This window comes from Triticum dicoccoides, chromosome 1B, assembly GCF_002162155.2.
Source record: "Triticum dicoccoides isolate Atlit2015 ecotype Zavitan chromosome 1B, WEW_v2.0, whole genome shotgun sequence".
Classification (NCBI taxonomy): Eukaryota; Viridiplantae; Streptophyta; class Magnoliopsida; order Poales; family Poaceae; genus Triticum; species Triticum dicoccoides.
In genome coordinates this window covers 671,595,714-671,611,601 of record NC_041381.1, presented here as the reverse complement: position 1 = coordinate 671,611,601, position 15,888 = coordinate 671,595,714, and the positions used below count along the sequence as shown (strand labels likewise).

At 48.3% G+C, this 15,888-nt stretch overlaps 2 protein-coding genes across 3 annotated transcripts; both read right to left on the bottom strand.

Annotated features, from left to right (window-relative positions):
* Positions 1-6,407: 6,407 nt before the first annotated feature.
* LOC119349557 (F-box protein SKIP23-like) lies at positions 6,408-9,016 on the bottom strand. Of its 2 annotated transcripts, XM_037617607.1 has the most exons (3): positions 8,927-9,016; positions 8,382-8,528; positions 6,408-8,188 (listed from the first exon to the last, which is right to left on the bottom strand). In XM_037617607.1, the coding sequence occupies exons 2-3, from the start codon at positions 8,521-8,523 to the stop codon at positions 6,951-6,953; spliced, it is 1,380 nt and encodes a 459-aa protein (XP_037473504.1). In that variant the 5' UTR covers positions 8,524-8,528; positions 8,927-9,016; the 3' UTR covers positions 6,408-6,950. The 2 variants fall into 2 exon arrangements, with proteins under 2 accessions (XP_037473504.1, XP_037473505.1); XM_037617608.1 differs by having other exon boundaries at positions 8,382-8,988.
* Positions 9,017-13,464: 4,448 nt separating this feature from the next.
* Positions 13,465-14,708, bottom strand: LOC119350872 (putative protein Brevis radix-like 5). The gene is made up of 4 exons (XM_037618499.1): positions 14,637-14,708; positions 14,043-14,552; positions 13,638-13,957; positions 13,465-13,546 (listed from the first exon to the last, which is right to left on the bottom strand). Exons 1-4 carry the CDS (start codon positions 14,706-14,708, stop codon positions 13,465-13,467), a joined length of 984 nt encoding a protein of 327 aa, XP_037474396.1.
* Between the last annotated feature and the right edge of the window lie 1,180 nt (positions 14,709-15,888).

Here is a 15,888-nt window from a genome sequence, read left to right as displayed (position 1 = left end):
GGCCGGCCCCCTTCCCCCTTCCCCTATAAATAGAGGGGTGAGGGGAGGGCTGAACACCTGATCCAAGGCGCAGCCCCTCCCCTCCCCAACACCTCTCCTCCTCTGTTAAGTGCTTGGCGAAGCCCTGTCGGAGTACTGCCTCCCAACACCACGCCGTCGTGCTGCTGCTGGAGCCTTCTTCCTCAACCTCTCCTTCCCCCTTGCTGGATCAAGAAGGAGGAGACGTCGTCCGTACCGTATGTGTGTTGAACGCGGAGGTGCTGTCCGTTCAGCACTTGGTCATCGGTGATTTGAATCACGGCGAGTACGACTCCATCATCACCGTTCCCTTGAACGCTTCCGCACGCGATCTACAAGTGGTATGTAGATGCAATCTCTCTCCCATGACTCGTTGCTTAGATGAACTCATAGATGGATCTTGGTGAAACCGTAGGAAAAATTTTAATTTTCTGCAACGTTCCTCAACAGTGTCCACGCATCATGTTAGCAGGAGCACCGCCGGAGCCGGTGGCCAGCACACACGTCGTCCGAGCACCTCTGGCGTCTGGCCTCCAGCACGAAGTAGCCAAGAACGACATGTTAGGTAGCAATAAATGAACGTGGGGCATGGATGGGCAGTCATTTACCAAAAATTGAAAAGATTCATATACGCGAGTGAATACATGCAACTTTTCCAATCTCGAGGATGACTGACGGCATAGATATCAAGAGTAGCTGAGCTCAGGCTCCAAATTGGATATCCCTACAAGGAGAGCAGCGTTTTGGCTCCTGAGCTCATATGCTCCTGCTATCTGTACCATTCAATAGAGCCTCGTGATCTGAGCCAAATTCCATTTTGTGGGAATACGCACAGTGTATACGCAGAGGAATACATGATGATCTGACATGTACCAGGTACAGAAGGCCCAACTGTCAGCCCCTCAGCACCCACCCCCGTCCTCTCTCTCTCTCTGGAATAATTGGCGAATTTCGTGACAGATCTGAGCGTCTGGTGCCCGTCCTTGTTGCGTGCAGCCATTGTCCGCTAAGTCAAAGCAAGGTTATCTTCTTTGGCTTCAGGCGTCAAGACTCGCATACGGCATGCTAGACGGCAGCGCAACACCGACGTCTGACGATATCAATCAGTGGCGGCTGCTAACTGCCCTGTAACCCGGGATGTACCACAACGAGGCTTGGAGAATGGAGCGCAGCCGCGCAGTGCGTGAGCCTGGTGAAACTCAGGTACTCAGCTGCCCATCGGCGATAGCAGACTGTCGACGCGGACGTGCCACGCGAGTCTGTCCTTCGCATCAGCTGTAAATCTGTAATGTCTTCGCCATCACCGTCGACCTCCAGCCTGAGCACATGGTGCTGCCTTCGCACAGCGTCGGCGGCAGCTAGCAGCGTGGAACACGCCTTGCAGGTCTCTCGCGTCACGGTGAACAACCCAGCACGAGTGCCTCCACTCGGCAGCGTGCCAGCGTCGGTGTGCACGCATCATGTCAGCAGGAGCACCGCCGGAGCCGGTGGCCAGCACACCCGTCGTCCGAGCACCTCTGGCATCTGGCCTCCAGCACGAAGTAGTCAAGAACGACATGTTAGGTAGCAATAAATGAACGTGGGGCATCGATGGGCAGTCATTTACCAAAAATTGAAAAGATTCATATACGGGAGTGAATACATGCAACTTTTCCAATCTCGAGGATGACTGACGGCATAGATATCAAGAGTAGCTGAGCTCGGGCTCCAAATTGGATATCCCTACAAGGAGAGCAACGTTTTGGCTCCTGAGCTCATATGCTCCTGCTATCTGTACCATTCAATAGAGCCTCGTGATCTGAGCCAAATTCCATTTTGTGGGAATACGCACAGTGTATACGCAGAGGAATACATGATGATCTGACATGTACCAGGTACAGAAGGCCCAACTGTCAGCCCCTCAGCACCCACCCCCGTCCTCTCTCTCTCTCTCTCTGGAATAATTGGCGAATTTGGTGACAGATCTGAGCGTCTGGTGCCCGTCCTTGTCGCGTGCAGCCATTGTCCGCTAAGTCAAAGCAAGGTTATCTTCTTTGGCTTCAGGCGTCAAGACTCGCATACGGCATGCTAGATGGCAGCGCAACACCGACGTCTGACGATATCAATCAGTGGCGGCTGCTAACTGCCCTGTAACCCGGGATGTACCACAACGAGGCTTGGAGGATGAAGCGCAGCCGCGCAGTGCGTGAGCCTGGTGAAACTCAGGTACTCAGCTGCCCATCGGCGATAGCAGACTGTCGACGCGGACGTGCCACGCGAGTCTGTCCTTCGCATCAGCTGTAAATCTGTAATGTCTTCGCCATCACCGTCGACCTCCAGCCTGAGCACATGGTGCTGCCTTCGCACAGCGTCGGCGGCGGCTAGCAGCGTGGAACATGCCTTGCAGGTCTCTCGCGTCACGGTGAACAACCCAGCACGAGTGCCTCCACTCAGCAGCGTGCCAGTGTCCGTGTCCACGCATCATGTCAGCAGGAGCACCGCCGGAGCCGGTGGCCAGCACACACGTCGTCCGAGCACCTCTGGCGTCTGGCCTCCAGCACGAAGTAGTCAAGAACGACATGTTAGGTAGCAATAAATGAACGTGGGGCATGGATGGGCAGTCATTTACCAAAAATTGAAAAGATTCATATACGCGAGTGAATACATGCAACTTTTCCAATCTCGAGGATGACTGATGGCATAGATATCAAGAGTAGCTGAGCTCGGGCTCCAAATTGGATATCCCTACAAGGAGAGCAGTGTTTTGGCTCCCGGGCTCATTTGCTCCTGCTATCTGTACCATTCAATAGAGCCTCGTGATCTGAGCCAAATTCCATTTTGTGGAAATACGCACAGTGTATACGCAGAGGAATACATGATGATCTGACATGTACCAGGTACAGAAGGCCCAACTGTCAGCCCCTCAGCACCCACCCCCATCCTCTCTCTCTCTCTGGAATAACTGGCGAATTTGGTGACAGATCTGAGCGTCTGGTGCCCGTCCTTGTCGCGTGCAGCCATTGTCCGCTAAGTCAAAGCACGGTTATCTTCTTTGGCTTCAGGCGTCAAGACTCGCATACGGCATGCTAGACGGCAGCGCAACACCGACGTCTGACGATATCAATCAGTGGCGGCTGCTAACTGCCCTGTAACCCGGGATGTACCACAACGAGGCTTGGAGAATGGAGCGCAGCCGCGCAGTGCGTGAGCCTGGTGAAACTCAGGTACTCAGCTGCCCATCGGCGATAGCAGACTGTCGACGCGGATGTGCCACGCGAGTCTGTCCTTCGCATCAGCTGTAAATCTGTAATGTCTTCGCCATCACCGTCGACCTCCAGCCTGAGCACATGGTGCTGCCTTCGCACAGCGTTGGCGGCGGCTAGCAGCGTGGAACACGCCTTGCAGGTCTCTCGCGTCACGGTGAACAACCCAGCACGAGTGCCTCCACTCGGCAGCGTGCCAGCGTCCGTGTCCACGCATCATGTCAGCAGGAGCACCGCCGGAGCCGGTGGCCAGCACACACGTCGTCCGAGCACCTCTGGCGTCTGGCCTCCAGCACGAAGTAGTCAAGAACGACATGTTAGGTAGCAATAAATGAACGTGGGGCATGGATGGGCAGTCATTTACCAAAAATTGAAAAGATTCATATACGGGAGTGAATACATGCAACTTTTCCAATCTCGAGGATGACTGACGGCATAGATATCAAGAGTAGCTGAGCTCGGGCTCCAAATTGGATATCCCGAATAAATCGATCTATCAACTTCTTTGGCTTGAATAAGCTTTACTGCCACACTTGAGTCCATCTCTATGAATATAGGAAGATCACTTCTCCGCAAAGAAAAGGAGAGACCCTCCATGCATGCACACAACTCCGCTTCAAGAGCATCTCTACATAAAAACAATTCCCTACATGCCAAGAAAACAATATTGCCCATTTTGTCCCTGAGCACCATACCCGCTCCGGCAGAGCCCTCTTCAGAAAATGAGCCATCGGTATTCAGTTTTACCCATCCTGAATAAGGAGGCAGCCAAGATTCAGTAGATGGTTTGAAGATGAATGTATGAGAATAGGGCGAGTGGTGATTTCGTCGAAAAGTTGGAACGGTTTCTTCGGCAAACGAAGGATGTGTTGTCCATGTCGTAGATGTGACAACACGTGAATGGTAAGAACAAAAGATGAAATTTCAATATCATTTGGTGAAGAGGTTTTTTTTACTGATGGTTATACATGTTGGACATCACATGGTGAGGATCTGGCGGGCCATGACGATACCGAAGATGACAGTGGCACATGTCATGCTCACGATGAGCGAGATGCTGACAACGACATGTACTGGGTGGACAGGAAGATGAATGAAATCCATAAGATGAGAACGAGAAAAATCAAAGGTAGTGAGAATATAAGTGAGATGTTGGATGACGTGCATGATCAGGTGGTGCAAGACAGAAAATCCAAATGAGGTAGAAAAGTTTGAGCAATTATCCGTGGAACTGTAAACCCCTTTGTATCCTAGTAGCGACGAAAAATTCTAAAGATCAAAACAATCCACAAATTAGCCCAACAAAAATGTCGACACATTGTTAAAAATCTTGCAAAGGTTTGGCCAAAGGCAGCAAGTTGCCTAAGTAGACCTCATAAATGTTTTTAACAAATTATTATTTTGTAGTAAAAAGTAAATATTTATAGGGATATCCAATTTGGAGCCCGAGCTCAGCTACTCTTGATATCTATGCCGTCAGTCATCCTCGAGATTGGAGAAGTTGCATGTATTCACTCCCGTATATGAATCTTTTCAATTTTTGGTAAATGACTGCCCATCCATGCCCCACGTTCATTTATTGCTACCAGGCTCACGCACTGCGCGGCTGCGCTCCATTCTCCAAGCCTCGTTGTGGTACATCCCGGGTTACAGGGCAGTTAGCAGCCGCCACTGATTGATATCGTCAGACGTCGGTGTTGCGCTGCCGTCTAGCATGCCGTATGCGAGTCTTGACGCCTGAAGCCAAAGAAGATAACCTTGCTTTGACTTAGCGGACAATGGCTGCACGCGACAAGGACGGGCACCAGACGCTCAGATCTGTCACCAAATTCGCCAATTATTCCAGAGAGAGAGGGGACGGGGTGGGTGCTGAGGGGCTGACAGTTGGGCCTTCTGTACCTGGTACATGTCAGGTCATCATGTATTCCTCTGCGTATACACTGTGCGTATTCCCACAAAATGGAATTTGGCTCAGATCACGAGGCTCTATTGAATGGTACAGACAGCAGGAGCATATGAGCTCGGGAGCCAAAACGCTGCTCTCGATTTATTCTTCTTTAGTTACAGAAATTAGACATCTTTTGAGTCTTCGTGAATCTTGTAGTACTCATATTTCTCGATCCCAAAATAGGGTTAGTGACAGTTTAGCAATTATTGCTCGTACCAGAGGTAGAACCATGACATGGTTAGGTTCTTTTTTTTTTTGCGAATAGACATGGTTAGGTTCTGGTCGTGAGGAAACTGTCCAGCTAGCTGTTGTTGGTTGTAATTCTATGAGTTGAGTAATACAAGTTTTTCACGCGCAAAAAAGAACCCCATGTACACCAAATATATATAGTTAGCACTTCCACATCGTGTGTGAGAGAAAATATCTTTATCATATTTATATAATATAATTGCAACAAATTCGGTCGTGAAAAATGGTTCTAATATGCTGAAGGTCTGGAAAGATATATTTAGGCATACAAGCATTAATATTCCATATGGATTTTTTGTTTTGTTTAAGTGTTAGTCTATGAAATATGTTTATCTTCTCCCGCAAAATAAATAAATGTGTTTATCTTCTCCGTCATGCCTTTTTTTTATAGAAGTTACACTATGCTGATTTTACCTCTTTTGACCAAACAACACATACTTCTATTAAAAAAACCTATATTGATCAATTCATCAATAAACAAATTATTTTTTAAATCACCCAATAAGAAACTATCACCTGAAACATTTTGTAAAGTAAACATCAACGGCTTATGTATAAGCAAAAGGCAAGAAACATACAAAATATAATTAAAAGAAGATGATAAACAAATAAATACAAGATAAGAGATATAAAAAATATAAAAATAAAAGTACAAAAAAGAGAGAAGAGGGAATAGAAAGGAAAGTAAAAGACCAAAACAAAAATGATTATTGGGTAACCCAGCAAACGCAGAAGGGGAGTGAGGGCAGAGGATTTTCTTTTTAGAAAACATATTGTACTCACCGAAAAATTAAAAGCAAATCTCATGCAAATGACTCAGTATTGTTTTCGAATGCAAATGTCAAATAAAGATATTCAATTCAAAATATTATCTATAAACATGTTCCACTGTCTAATACATAACCGTGTAGACAGCAAAAAATGTTCCATACTTGAAAAAAATCCTGACATATGTGTTCAAATCACACAGCTGCACAAGGCTCATCACAAGATATCTACTTGAGCACAAAGCAAATCTACCACTATAGGGAGTCAGAGGCCACCATGCCAAAAACATCGCAAATCTTCCATATGCACAACAACCACGGCACTAGCTGAAAACCAATGCAATAACAATTTAGACAGTAACAACCATAATTACTTCAGACGATTACTGATGCTCTGCAGCTAACAGAGTAACCTAGTTCATGTAAAACAGACCATATTTGTAGGCACAGAAACAACCACGGTACTAGTTGAAAACCGATGCAGTTAACAAGTTGAATAGTAACCACCGTAATGAGTTCAGGCATTAGTGCTGATAACCATACCAGTACTGCTAATGCATTTCATGGCTTGAATGGGTTCACTGAACACCATACCAACCAGTAACTACCATACATACCATGGTAAGATAGATAACATATGAGCAGCTTGCAAAATAACCACTGAACAATAACATCTATAGCACGGTCTGATAACCTGGTAGCAGCTTGCATAGAAATAACAGCAGTTCAGTCATGAGGGAAGAGCCATGCTGCCAGACGCATTTCATCGCCACGCTTCCATGAAATCTTTGGGTGAACAGAACTGAACCCGCCAGATCTTATGTCATAGGTGCCAAAAGAAGCGTTCTCCTTGTCATAGCCATACCCATACTCCATACGATTTTCCTCATCATCATCCAAGAACGAGATCTGATCACCTGCACCCAGGACCCCATACGGAGACAAGGACACAGCCCTGGAGCACCTTCGCCCTAGAAACAACACCTGGTTAGCCCCCACGGTAGACACACTGACCCACCGCGAATGCTCAAAGTCAGCCTTGAAAACCTCAAACGCACTCCATCCAGCAACAGCTTCACTATACAGCCCAGGTTCAGGAACCCGGCACACAATCGTCCTGCGTACCATCAGCAGTGCCCCACAGGATTCAACCAGGTAGAGCTTCTTGCAGAGCATAGTGTTGTTGGTGAACGCAATTGAATACCATGGATCACCCTTGATGGCTTGTCCAATACGAGAAACCTGTGGATCCCCGGTGCTATGGTCGTCGCTGATGTTCACCACAAGAAGGTTCTTGCCTTTGGTGAGGGCGTAGAGCTTGCCCTGGTAGAATGACATGTCTTCAAACCTCTTGCACCGATCGTACGCACGTACTGACCACGACAAGGCCCCTGGCTGGCACATTAGAATCTGACTGGTGTATCCAATGCCGACAAGGGCAGCAACAAGATTTGGTGAGCACACGACTAGCTTACTTATGTGCAGCTTGTCTGAGTCCTTCATATGCATCCATGTGACATAAGGGTCAGCTACTTTTGCCCCATGCTCATACGACCATTTAGCGACTGCATTTGGAGGCCGGAGTCGGACGCTGGAGAGAGGAGGGAGCGTCACTGTTTCCCTAGAGAAGGGATCAACCAGGAAGCACCCGTCGTCGCGGGGGAAGACAAGCCAGCTGCCGCAGGCACTCTGGTACCCGGCGAAGCCGCAGCCAGGGAAACGGAAGGGCTTGGTATAGGGGAGGCTGTAGAAGGTGCCATCAGGGAGCGCAAGCAGCGGCAGTGGCGGTGGCAGCAGCTGCTGCCTCGCGGCGGCACGCCACTGCGGGCACACTGACGCGAAGCGGGCACGGTCGGCGTGCGCGGGGAGCAGGCGGAGCACCAGGCCAGCCAGGTCGAGCGGGATGGACGACCACGACAGCGCCGGCGGCTGCAAATTGGGTTTCTTCTGTGCCACCACCGTCCCTGCAAAACAAAGAATCAACGGCATGAGTGAACGTTGCCTCGCTTTCCAACATTGCAGACACACCAAGAAGAATCACGGCGCGGCAGCATTTCCCTCGCGAAGTGGCAATGCGTCGAACACCTGGCGCTCATAGAAAGCGAACGCATCCGGAGCCCGGGACAGAAACCCAAACCCCACAGGCCACAGCATTACCTCCACGAGCGAACCACACCGCGGCGAAGCGGGCGCGGTTGGCGTACGAGTGGAGCAGGCGGAGCACCATGCCGGCCAGGTCGAGCGGGATGGACGACCATGACCGCACCGGCTGCCAGTGTGATATCTCCTCTGCCGCCATCGTCCCTGCAAGTGCAAAGAAACAACATCATCAGCGACCGCTGCCCTTTCATCGAACATCAACCATCCAACAGAACACAACGAGAAGAAACACGGCACAGCACCACCCCCAGCGCAGAGGCAATGCGTCGAACGGCTGGCGCGCATGCCCAGCGGACGCGGCGGGAGCCGAGACGGAAACCCAAACCAAGAACCGGGGCTAGCAAGAGAGGAAGAGGATGGCGCCAGAGAGCAGCGCCGTCCCGTTGCCGGAGCAGGCGTCGATCTGCCGTAAGCGCCTGATGGCCGGACGACCACGGCGGGCGTGGGGAGGAACACCCAAGGGCCAAGGCTCCAGCTTCCATGCCCCTCCGAGCGAGCGAGAAAAGCGGAAGAGGTGTCAGGAGAAGGGAGGATTCGGGTACCGGAGAGAGCAGCGCCGTCCTCCCGGTGCCGGAGCTGTGGTCGATTCGCGGTGGGCTGGCCGCCGCGCCGCTGCCGTCAGTGGAGTGTCGGGTGTTATTGTTTTTTTCTTCTTCTATAAAACACGAAGGCAAGAGGAGGTTGAAGGATCCTACAGAAAGACCAGTGTATTTGTTTTATTTTTTTGCATCGATGTATTTTATTTTTATTTATGCGGGGATGCATCGATGTATTTAGCCATAAAATTAAGTCTTTTTTAAAAGATGAAGAAACAAGAATGAAATGATGTCGACCATTTCTTTTCCCGAAAGATGTTCCCTTGCAATCCACCTGATATCATTGACGGGATAGCAATAAATCATCTGCCATGTCTACCGTCCCGACACGCCATAGGTTCAAGCACCAGATGGATCAACAACTCCTGGGCACACCATAGCCGAAGATCCAAGATAATGTCATGTTGAATCCTTGCACATAACATTGAAAGATCTAATATGATGATCGAGAGATTGCTCCATCTACTCGAATCTTAGTAATAGCAGGAATAGGAGGAATCTAAGTGTCTGATGACAAGAGTTTCGAGAACCTTGCAGTCGAGGCTAGGTTTGGGGCTTGGATGATCTAACAAACATGTGTGTTGCTTGGGACTTTGAAATTCATGCTCATGCAGGGCCTGCTCGCAGGCCAAATGGCCCATAGAGTGACCAGAAAATCTACGTGTGGCAGAGAATCCATCAGAAAGAAAATCCAACATTTAGTATTTAATCACTAGTTTGTTTCATCGACTCCACCAAGTCTTGATTTGCAAGAGCCTAGACACACAAAGATATGGTGCAATCCATCAAGGAGTGTTCCCAAGAATCTTTCGCCTGCATAAGCCGCAATTGCTTACTGGTGAAATGTTGCGAGGGTGTAGGAGGTCATCCATGGGTAGGGACTGCCGAGCCAAAGGCCATAAGAAAATTTTCAACTTTGAAGGGACATGCTCGAACTTCCCTAATCTCTATTAGTACTTGAAGTATCAACCTGCTCCTCTAAACATGCCTCGCGCTGGTGTTTGTGACCGCTAGCATTCCGTATGTACTAAAAATGTCCTTCTTCTCGAAATTCCAAGACTAGAAATTGTCCATATGACGGGTACACAACAGGACAGATAGAATTAGCTCGGCGTTGATGGCAATGAAATGTTGTAAGGCCATTTCACGATTCCATGATGCCAAATTTGGGATGATCAGTTTGCTAACCAGCCGCGGTGGGTTATTCGAAATGCTAGCTATTGGTCTCATGTTATAATCCCTCAGGAGTCAGTTATGCCTCCAAACTTCCGTACTGTTTCCATCGCCGATTCTTCCATCAAGAATAAACGGTCATATCTGTGATGGAAAGATACCCACCTAGGATTCCAAGAACTCTATCAAGGTTAAACACCAAGCCTTGAGAATCTGGGCACTAAGAGATTTTGGGTCGTGCAATATATACCATGCTTGGCGAGCTAATAGAGCAAGGTTAAACAATTCAATATCTCTGAACCCTAGACGGCCAAAACTTTGGTTTTGCATTTCTTCCCATGAAACCTACTGATCGTGAAAACAGAAGTCTGCCATCCGCAAAGAGCAAGTGGCTTACCGGTGGCGTTGATTGAGCAACTTTAATAGATTGAGGTGCAATGACTCACTTTTCCTTTTTAGGAGGCACGAAAGACCTTCCGCTGCTATTAAGAACACATACGGAGAAATACTACCCCCTGGCCCTGATGGATTCCTCAAGAAGGCTTAAACTCTTCAAGTTTATTGCCATTAACCAAAGATATCCATGTGGGTGCAAACCCCAACTTGGTCATTATAGCCTCAAGATACTCCCACTCAACACGATCATATACCTTCATCATATCCAATTTGAGAGCATGTAATCTATTTTAGTATTTTTCTTCACTTTGTTGCTCTTCATAAAATGAAGACATTCATAAGCTGAGGTAATATTGTCAGTGATAAGACAACTTGGAACAAAAGCAGATTGCTCCTCAGAAATAATCTCAAGAAGGATAAGCTTCAGACGATTGGAGACAACCTTCGACGCAATCTTATGTAAAATTTTACAAAGACTGATTGGCAAGAATGGTCTGATTGATGCTCTCGAGACTTTCTTCACCTCAAAAAATTCGGAGAACCTCGAAACTTCAGCACCGCAGATGTCCCAATGTCAACGAAAGGGATGCACAGGATAACCATCAGGCACGATGCTTTAGTCGGGAACATCTGAAAAAGGGCGTATTTCACTTCCTCACAGCTATATGACTTGAGAGGCTTTGAATTCATGTCTTCCTCAGACCTCAACTATGTGTATGTGGTACAAACATATATAGACAACACTGTCAAATCACATGGCATGCCAGTGTCAACTGTGACCAATCGGGACATGACTTTCACCAGCATTTTTTGGCGAACCATTTTCAAATATTTGAATGTTGCTTTAAATATGAGTTCCACACATCACCCTCAAACAGATGGCCAGACTGAGAGGATGAACCAAAGATAGAGGCTTATTTGAGAAGTATGGTTTTTTGCTGAGCCTAAAAAGTGTTCATGGTTGTCATTTGTTGAGTGGTGGTGCAACACCACCTACCACACAACCACCAAGTTCACCCCGTTTCAGTTTTTATATGGATTGCCTCCTCCTCTTATAAATGAAGTATATGTTCCTGGTCCAGTGTACAGTTAGGCTAGAACATTTTTATAGAAGGAAAAAAAACATACATCAACAATTACAACACAATTTGTTAGAAGATCAAGCTAGAATGAAAAAGCATGTGAATGTGAAAAGGACTGACGTAACATATGAAGTTGGTGACATGGTTTATTAAAAATGCAACCATACTGATTGGCGGCATTTGGTATAAGAATAGGACTGGAACTTGCAACAAAACTCTATGGAACCTTCAGGCTTTTACAAAAGGTGAGTACTAGAGCATACAAACTACAATTGCCTCTCTCTTCTTCTTCTTTTTTTTTTTTTTTTGCGAAGTATACAAACTACAATTACCTGACACTACACAGATACATGATGCTTTCACATCAGTCAGTTAAGGAAACACTCAGGTCCTGGCTGTTACAGCTCGAGGACTTCCTCTGGTTGAGTCACATGGCAAGATCAAAGTGGCACCAATCATGGTACTAGACACAAGACTTGTTCCTAGACACCCAAAATTGGGTTACACAGGAGCTGGTTCAGTGGCTGAACATGTCACTCGAAGAGGCTACCTGGGACGTTGTTGATTCCATCAAGTACACGTTCCCAGAATTTTTCAATGCAAGCACTCGCTCATGGTTTCCTCCTTGTCATCCTTGTGGGCAAGGATCGTCTTCAGCAAGGGGCAATTGTCAGGACTCTGATGTTCTGAACCTGACAAAACTGAATCTCTTCGAATAGTTCAACAATCAACACCGAGCTCTCTGAAGGTTCAAAGGAGGAAGAGAACCTTTGATTGACGTGTGAAGAGATCAATAGCTCACGGCGACGATGGACTCCGCTTTTACTCGACCGTTAGAGCTACAGTTAACTGAAGAAGCTTACTTTCACCTCGCTTCTGTTAACTGACCATTTCTTTACCGCACATAATACCTTTCCTTTATAGCGCATTCCGTGGATCGAGTCATCTTCTTCTTCTCCAAGTCGATTGTAGCCTAGCTCTAATATCATAGACTACTTGGTAGAATTCGTTGATCCAAGAGAACTTGTATCGGATTATCAATTCGGGGATTCATGAACACATCCGAACTCGTATCGGCAAACATTTAGCCTACACATTCGTTGAATAGCCCTTGAAGAGAAGATGCTCTAGGATCCTGACGATGTCCACCTCCAACTCCAAGACCAAAGCATGCTATCAGCGATGCCCGGGGCAATCCGAATGTGTTGGGTATTTTGCATAGGCATCGTAGATAGAGCTACGTGTAGCTTGGCCAGCGACTCACTTTAACAGTGACCGTATGTATGCCCTGAAACTCTGTGCACTGTGTCTGAAACTCTGAACCTGGGCGAACAAGAGTGTGGACAGAATTTATGCCATGGCTTGCCTTATCAAGTCTCCGTCAGTGCTATATCCATGAGATCTTACATTAAGATCCATGCAAAATTTTCTTTTCAGTTTTTCCTTTTTCTCTCTTGCACGTCGTTATATCAGTTGACTGAGACTTGCGACTGAGACTTGGTTAAATCTCAGTTGACTGAGACCTAGCCACACCCAGAAAAGAAACTCTATGCACATCACTAGTGGATCGATAGGAAGGGAGAACTAATGTAAGTACTACTACAACTGAAGAAGATTACATGAATTGCAGACATAATTTCGCCAAGTATTGGGAGCAAGTATTAGGTTTCCCGCAAATAAATAAATAAAATTAGAAGATGTACTGTATTTTTATGTATCCTTCTTTAGTGCAGTACCATATACTACTATAATTCCATTATTCCCTTTGCAATGCTGATTATGAGCATAGTATGTTTATCTGTAACCAGACCGAAGACACGGATGCGGGCGGCTTCAGAAGGAGTAGAAGCTGCGCAGCCTGTCCTTGTTCTCCTGCCACCACACCCTCGCCTTTACCTCGCCGAACTTGTCACGGCTGCAATGCAAGCAATGCAACACCAATTCATCCATTCATTCATTGCCAGCCCAATACCTACTAGGTGATCGAGTAGTACATTAATTGGTACCTGAGTTCGACGTGCCGGAGCTGTAGGGGGTGGTCGGGGTAGGCCCGGACGGTGATGAACACGCCGGGCTCGTACTCCTCGACCCACTCCGTCCACGGCGTGTTCCTCTCCTGGTGGTCGCTCATGTCGCCCTCCTCCTCCCCGTCCTCGTGTCGGGCCGCCGGCGCCACAGCTTTAGGTGTCGTCGTCGTCATTGTTGTTGGTGGTGGCGTTTTGCATGCTCTGATGGTGTCGGGCGCGGTGACCAGGCCCAGTATCGGCGACCCCGCCGTGCCGCTCGACCTGCTCCCGCTGGACGGCTCGCTGGCCGCCGTCGCATCCTGTGCCAACCAAATCCACCACAACACAAGCATTGCAATTCAGTCGATCGAATCGAATCAAGCATATGATCGATTAAGTGCATACCGGCAGCGGTTCTTCTTCGTCCGAGTCGGACTGGCACGGGGTGACAGGTGCGTCGTCGTTGCCGTCGCCGTCGGACTGGTTGACAAGGCTGTAGAGCTCGACGATGCGGTCGTGGTTGTACGCCCACCAGCTCTGCGCCGCCCAGTCGTCGAACAGCTCGTCCCTGAACCGCACCTTCCGGAGGCGGTTGGTGCCGTCGGGGCGCGGCGCCAGCGTCATCAGCACGCCCGGCTCCGGCTCCGCCACCCACTCGTCGGCGCCGTCGTCGCCCTTTTCAGCCGCATCGTCGTCGGCGTCCAGCGAAGGGGAGCAGCACTTGTCGCAGTCCTCCTCCGTGTGCAGCAGATGATCATGGCGGCGATCGTCCTGCGGCTGCGCCGGCGCGATCTTGGCCGACGTCGCCCCTGAACCATCCTTGTGGCGCTCACGGGGGTCTGCCTCCCTCCGCTGCCTCCGCCGCGCATGACCGGCGCCCCCGGCCGCCTTCGCCTTGAGAGACATGGCCTTCATCTGAAAGCAACACAAGAGTGGGAGACAAACTAATCAGCAGGCGAGCAGCACCAATGCGCGCCTGCGGGCACGGTGGGTACGTACGTTCTTGGCCAAGCCCCTGATGGACCTGGCGGCCCTGCTGTCGCCGGCGCCGCCACGGAAGCACACGTTCATCTCGATCGCCGGCCGGCCGGCCACCCACCTCTGGTCCGCTCCCCTCCCCTCTCCTGGCTGTACGCCCACCTCTGCTCCGCTACTGCCTGGGACGGATAGAGGTTGGATTGGGAGGAAGATGAAAATTTGAAACCAGGAAGGAGTAGTTAATGCAGATGGAGTATTTCTTGGCTACATTCGTGCGCGAGTTACACGGGCGGCGCGGACATTTCGGATTTCGAGTCGCTGCTGCTGCGACTGCGATCGAGGTTGGATTTTCGGATTTCGAACGGGGAACGGCCAGGGTAGAGCGTGTTCCGCTTATAGCGCCGCTTGTAGCCCGTGTAGGAACGGGCCGGCCCATGTAGAACTATGTCTCTGCTTTAAAAGCTTTCACATCTTTCCCTCAAAAAAAAAAAAGCTTTCACATCCGCGAAAATTACTCCCACCTTCAAAAGTTGACACGTGACACACCCTCTTTTCATAGATTCGTTGAACGCTTTTATCTCTTGAACTATGCGTCTAAATCCCGAACCATTGTTATTGTTAGATTTCACGCACAATATCTTCAAAACTAGATCCCATTTTAAGGGCATGTTCAATGGTGTTATCCTAAAGGTGTCACATAGTATAAGTGTTGACGTGGAGGAGAGAGAAATCGTAAGAAAATGCTTACCTTCTCTTACTTAAGAGATGATCTTTTAGTATAATATGTCTTACCATGTTTTTAGGAATAACTAGTTATAGAGTATAAGGCTAAGAGATAACCCATTGCAAACGTGTTTTTATTGTCATCTTTAAACTACATGCAAAACTTAAGATAAGATTATCTTATCAACCACTGTACATGACCTAATAGATTTGGACGAACCTTTTTTCACGAAAAAACCGGAAGAAAAAAAGCCAGACACGGAAGCATTTTTTCCCTTTCCGAGAAACACAATTATGCCTCTCACGAGAAGCAAATCTGTGCTTCTCATGGAAGCAAAAAAAGAAGCATTTCTCCTTTCCAAGAAGCACAACGCGGAAGCAAATTTATGCCTTCACGAGTTCTCGTGAAAGCAAAAAAAAAAGACGTGTTTTTTTTCTTTCCAAGAAGCACAGCGCAGAAGCAAACCAAAACAGTTCATGCAGAGAAGCAAATCTGTGCTTATTGCGGAAGCAAAGATGCATCTACACAAGAAGCAAATTTGTCTTTCTT

Coding starts and splice junctions, on each gene's coding strand:
- LOC119349557 (XM_037617607.1), bottom strand. CDS start 8,523: ATGGCGGCAGAGGAGATATCACACTGGCAGCCGGTGCGGTCATGGTCG. Junction 8,189..8,381: donor GGTGTGGTTCGCTCGTGGAG/GTAATGCTGTGG, acceptor TTTGTTTTGCAG/GGACGGTGGTGGCACAGAAG.
- LOC119350872 (XM_037618499.1), bottom strand. CDS start 14,708: ATGAACGTGTGCTTCCGTGGCGGCGCCGGCGACAGCAGGGCCGCCAGG. Junction 14,553..14,636: donor TCAGGGGCTTGGCCAAGAAC/GTACGTACCCAC, acceptor TGTTGCTTTCAG/ATGAAGGCCATGTCTCTCAA. Junction 13,547..13,637: donor CTCCGGCACGTCGAACTCAG/GTACCAATTAAT, acceptor CTTGCATTGCAG/CCGTGACAAGTTCGGCGAGG.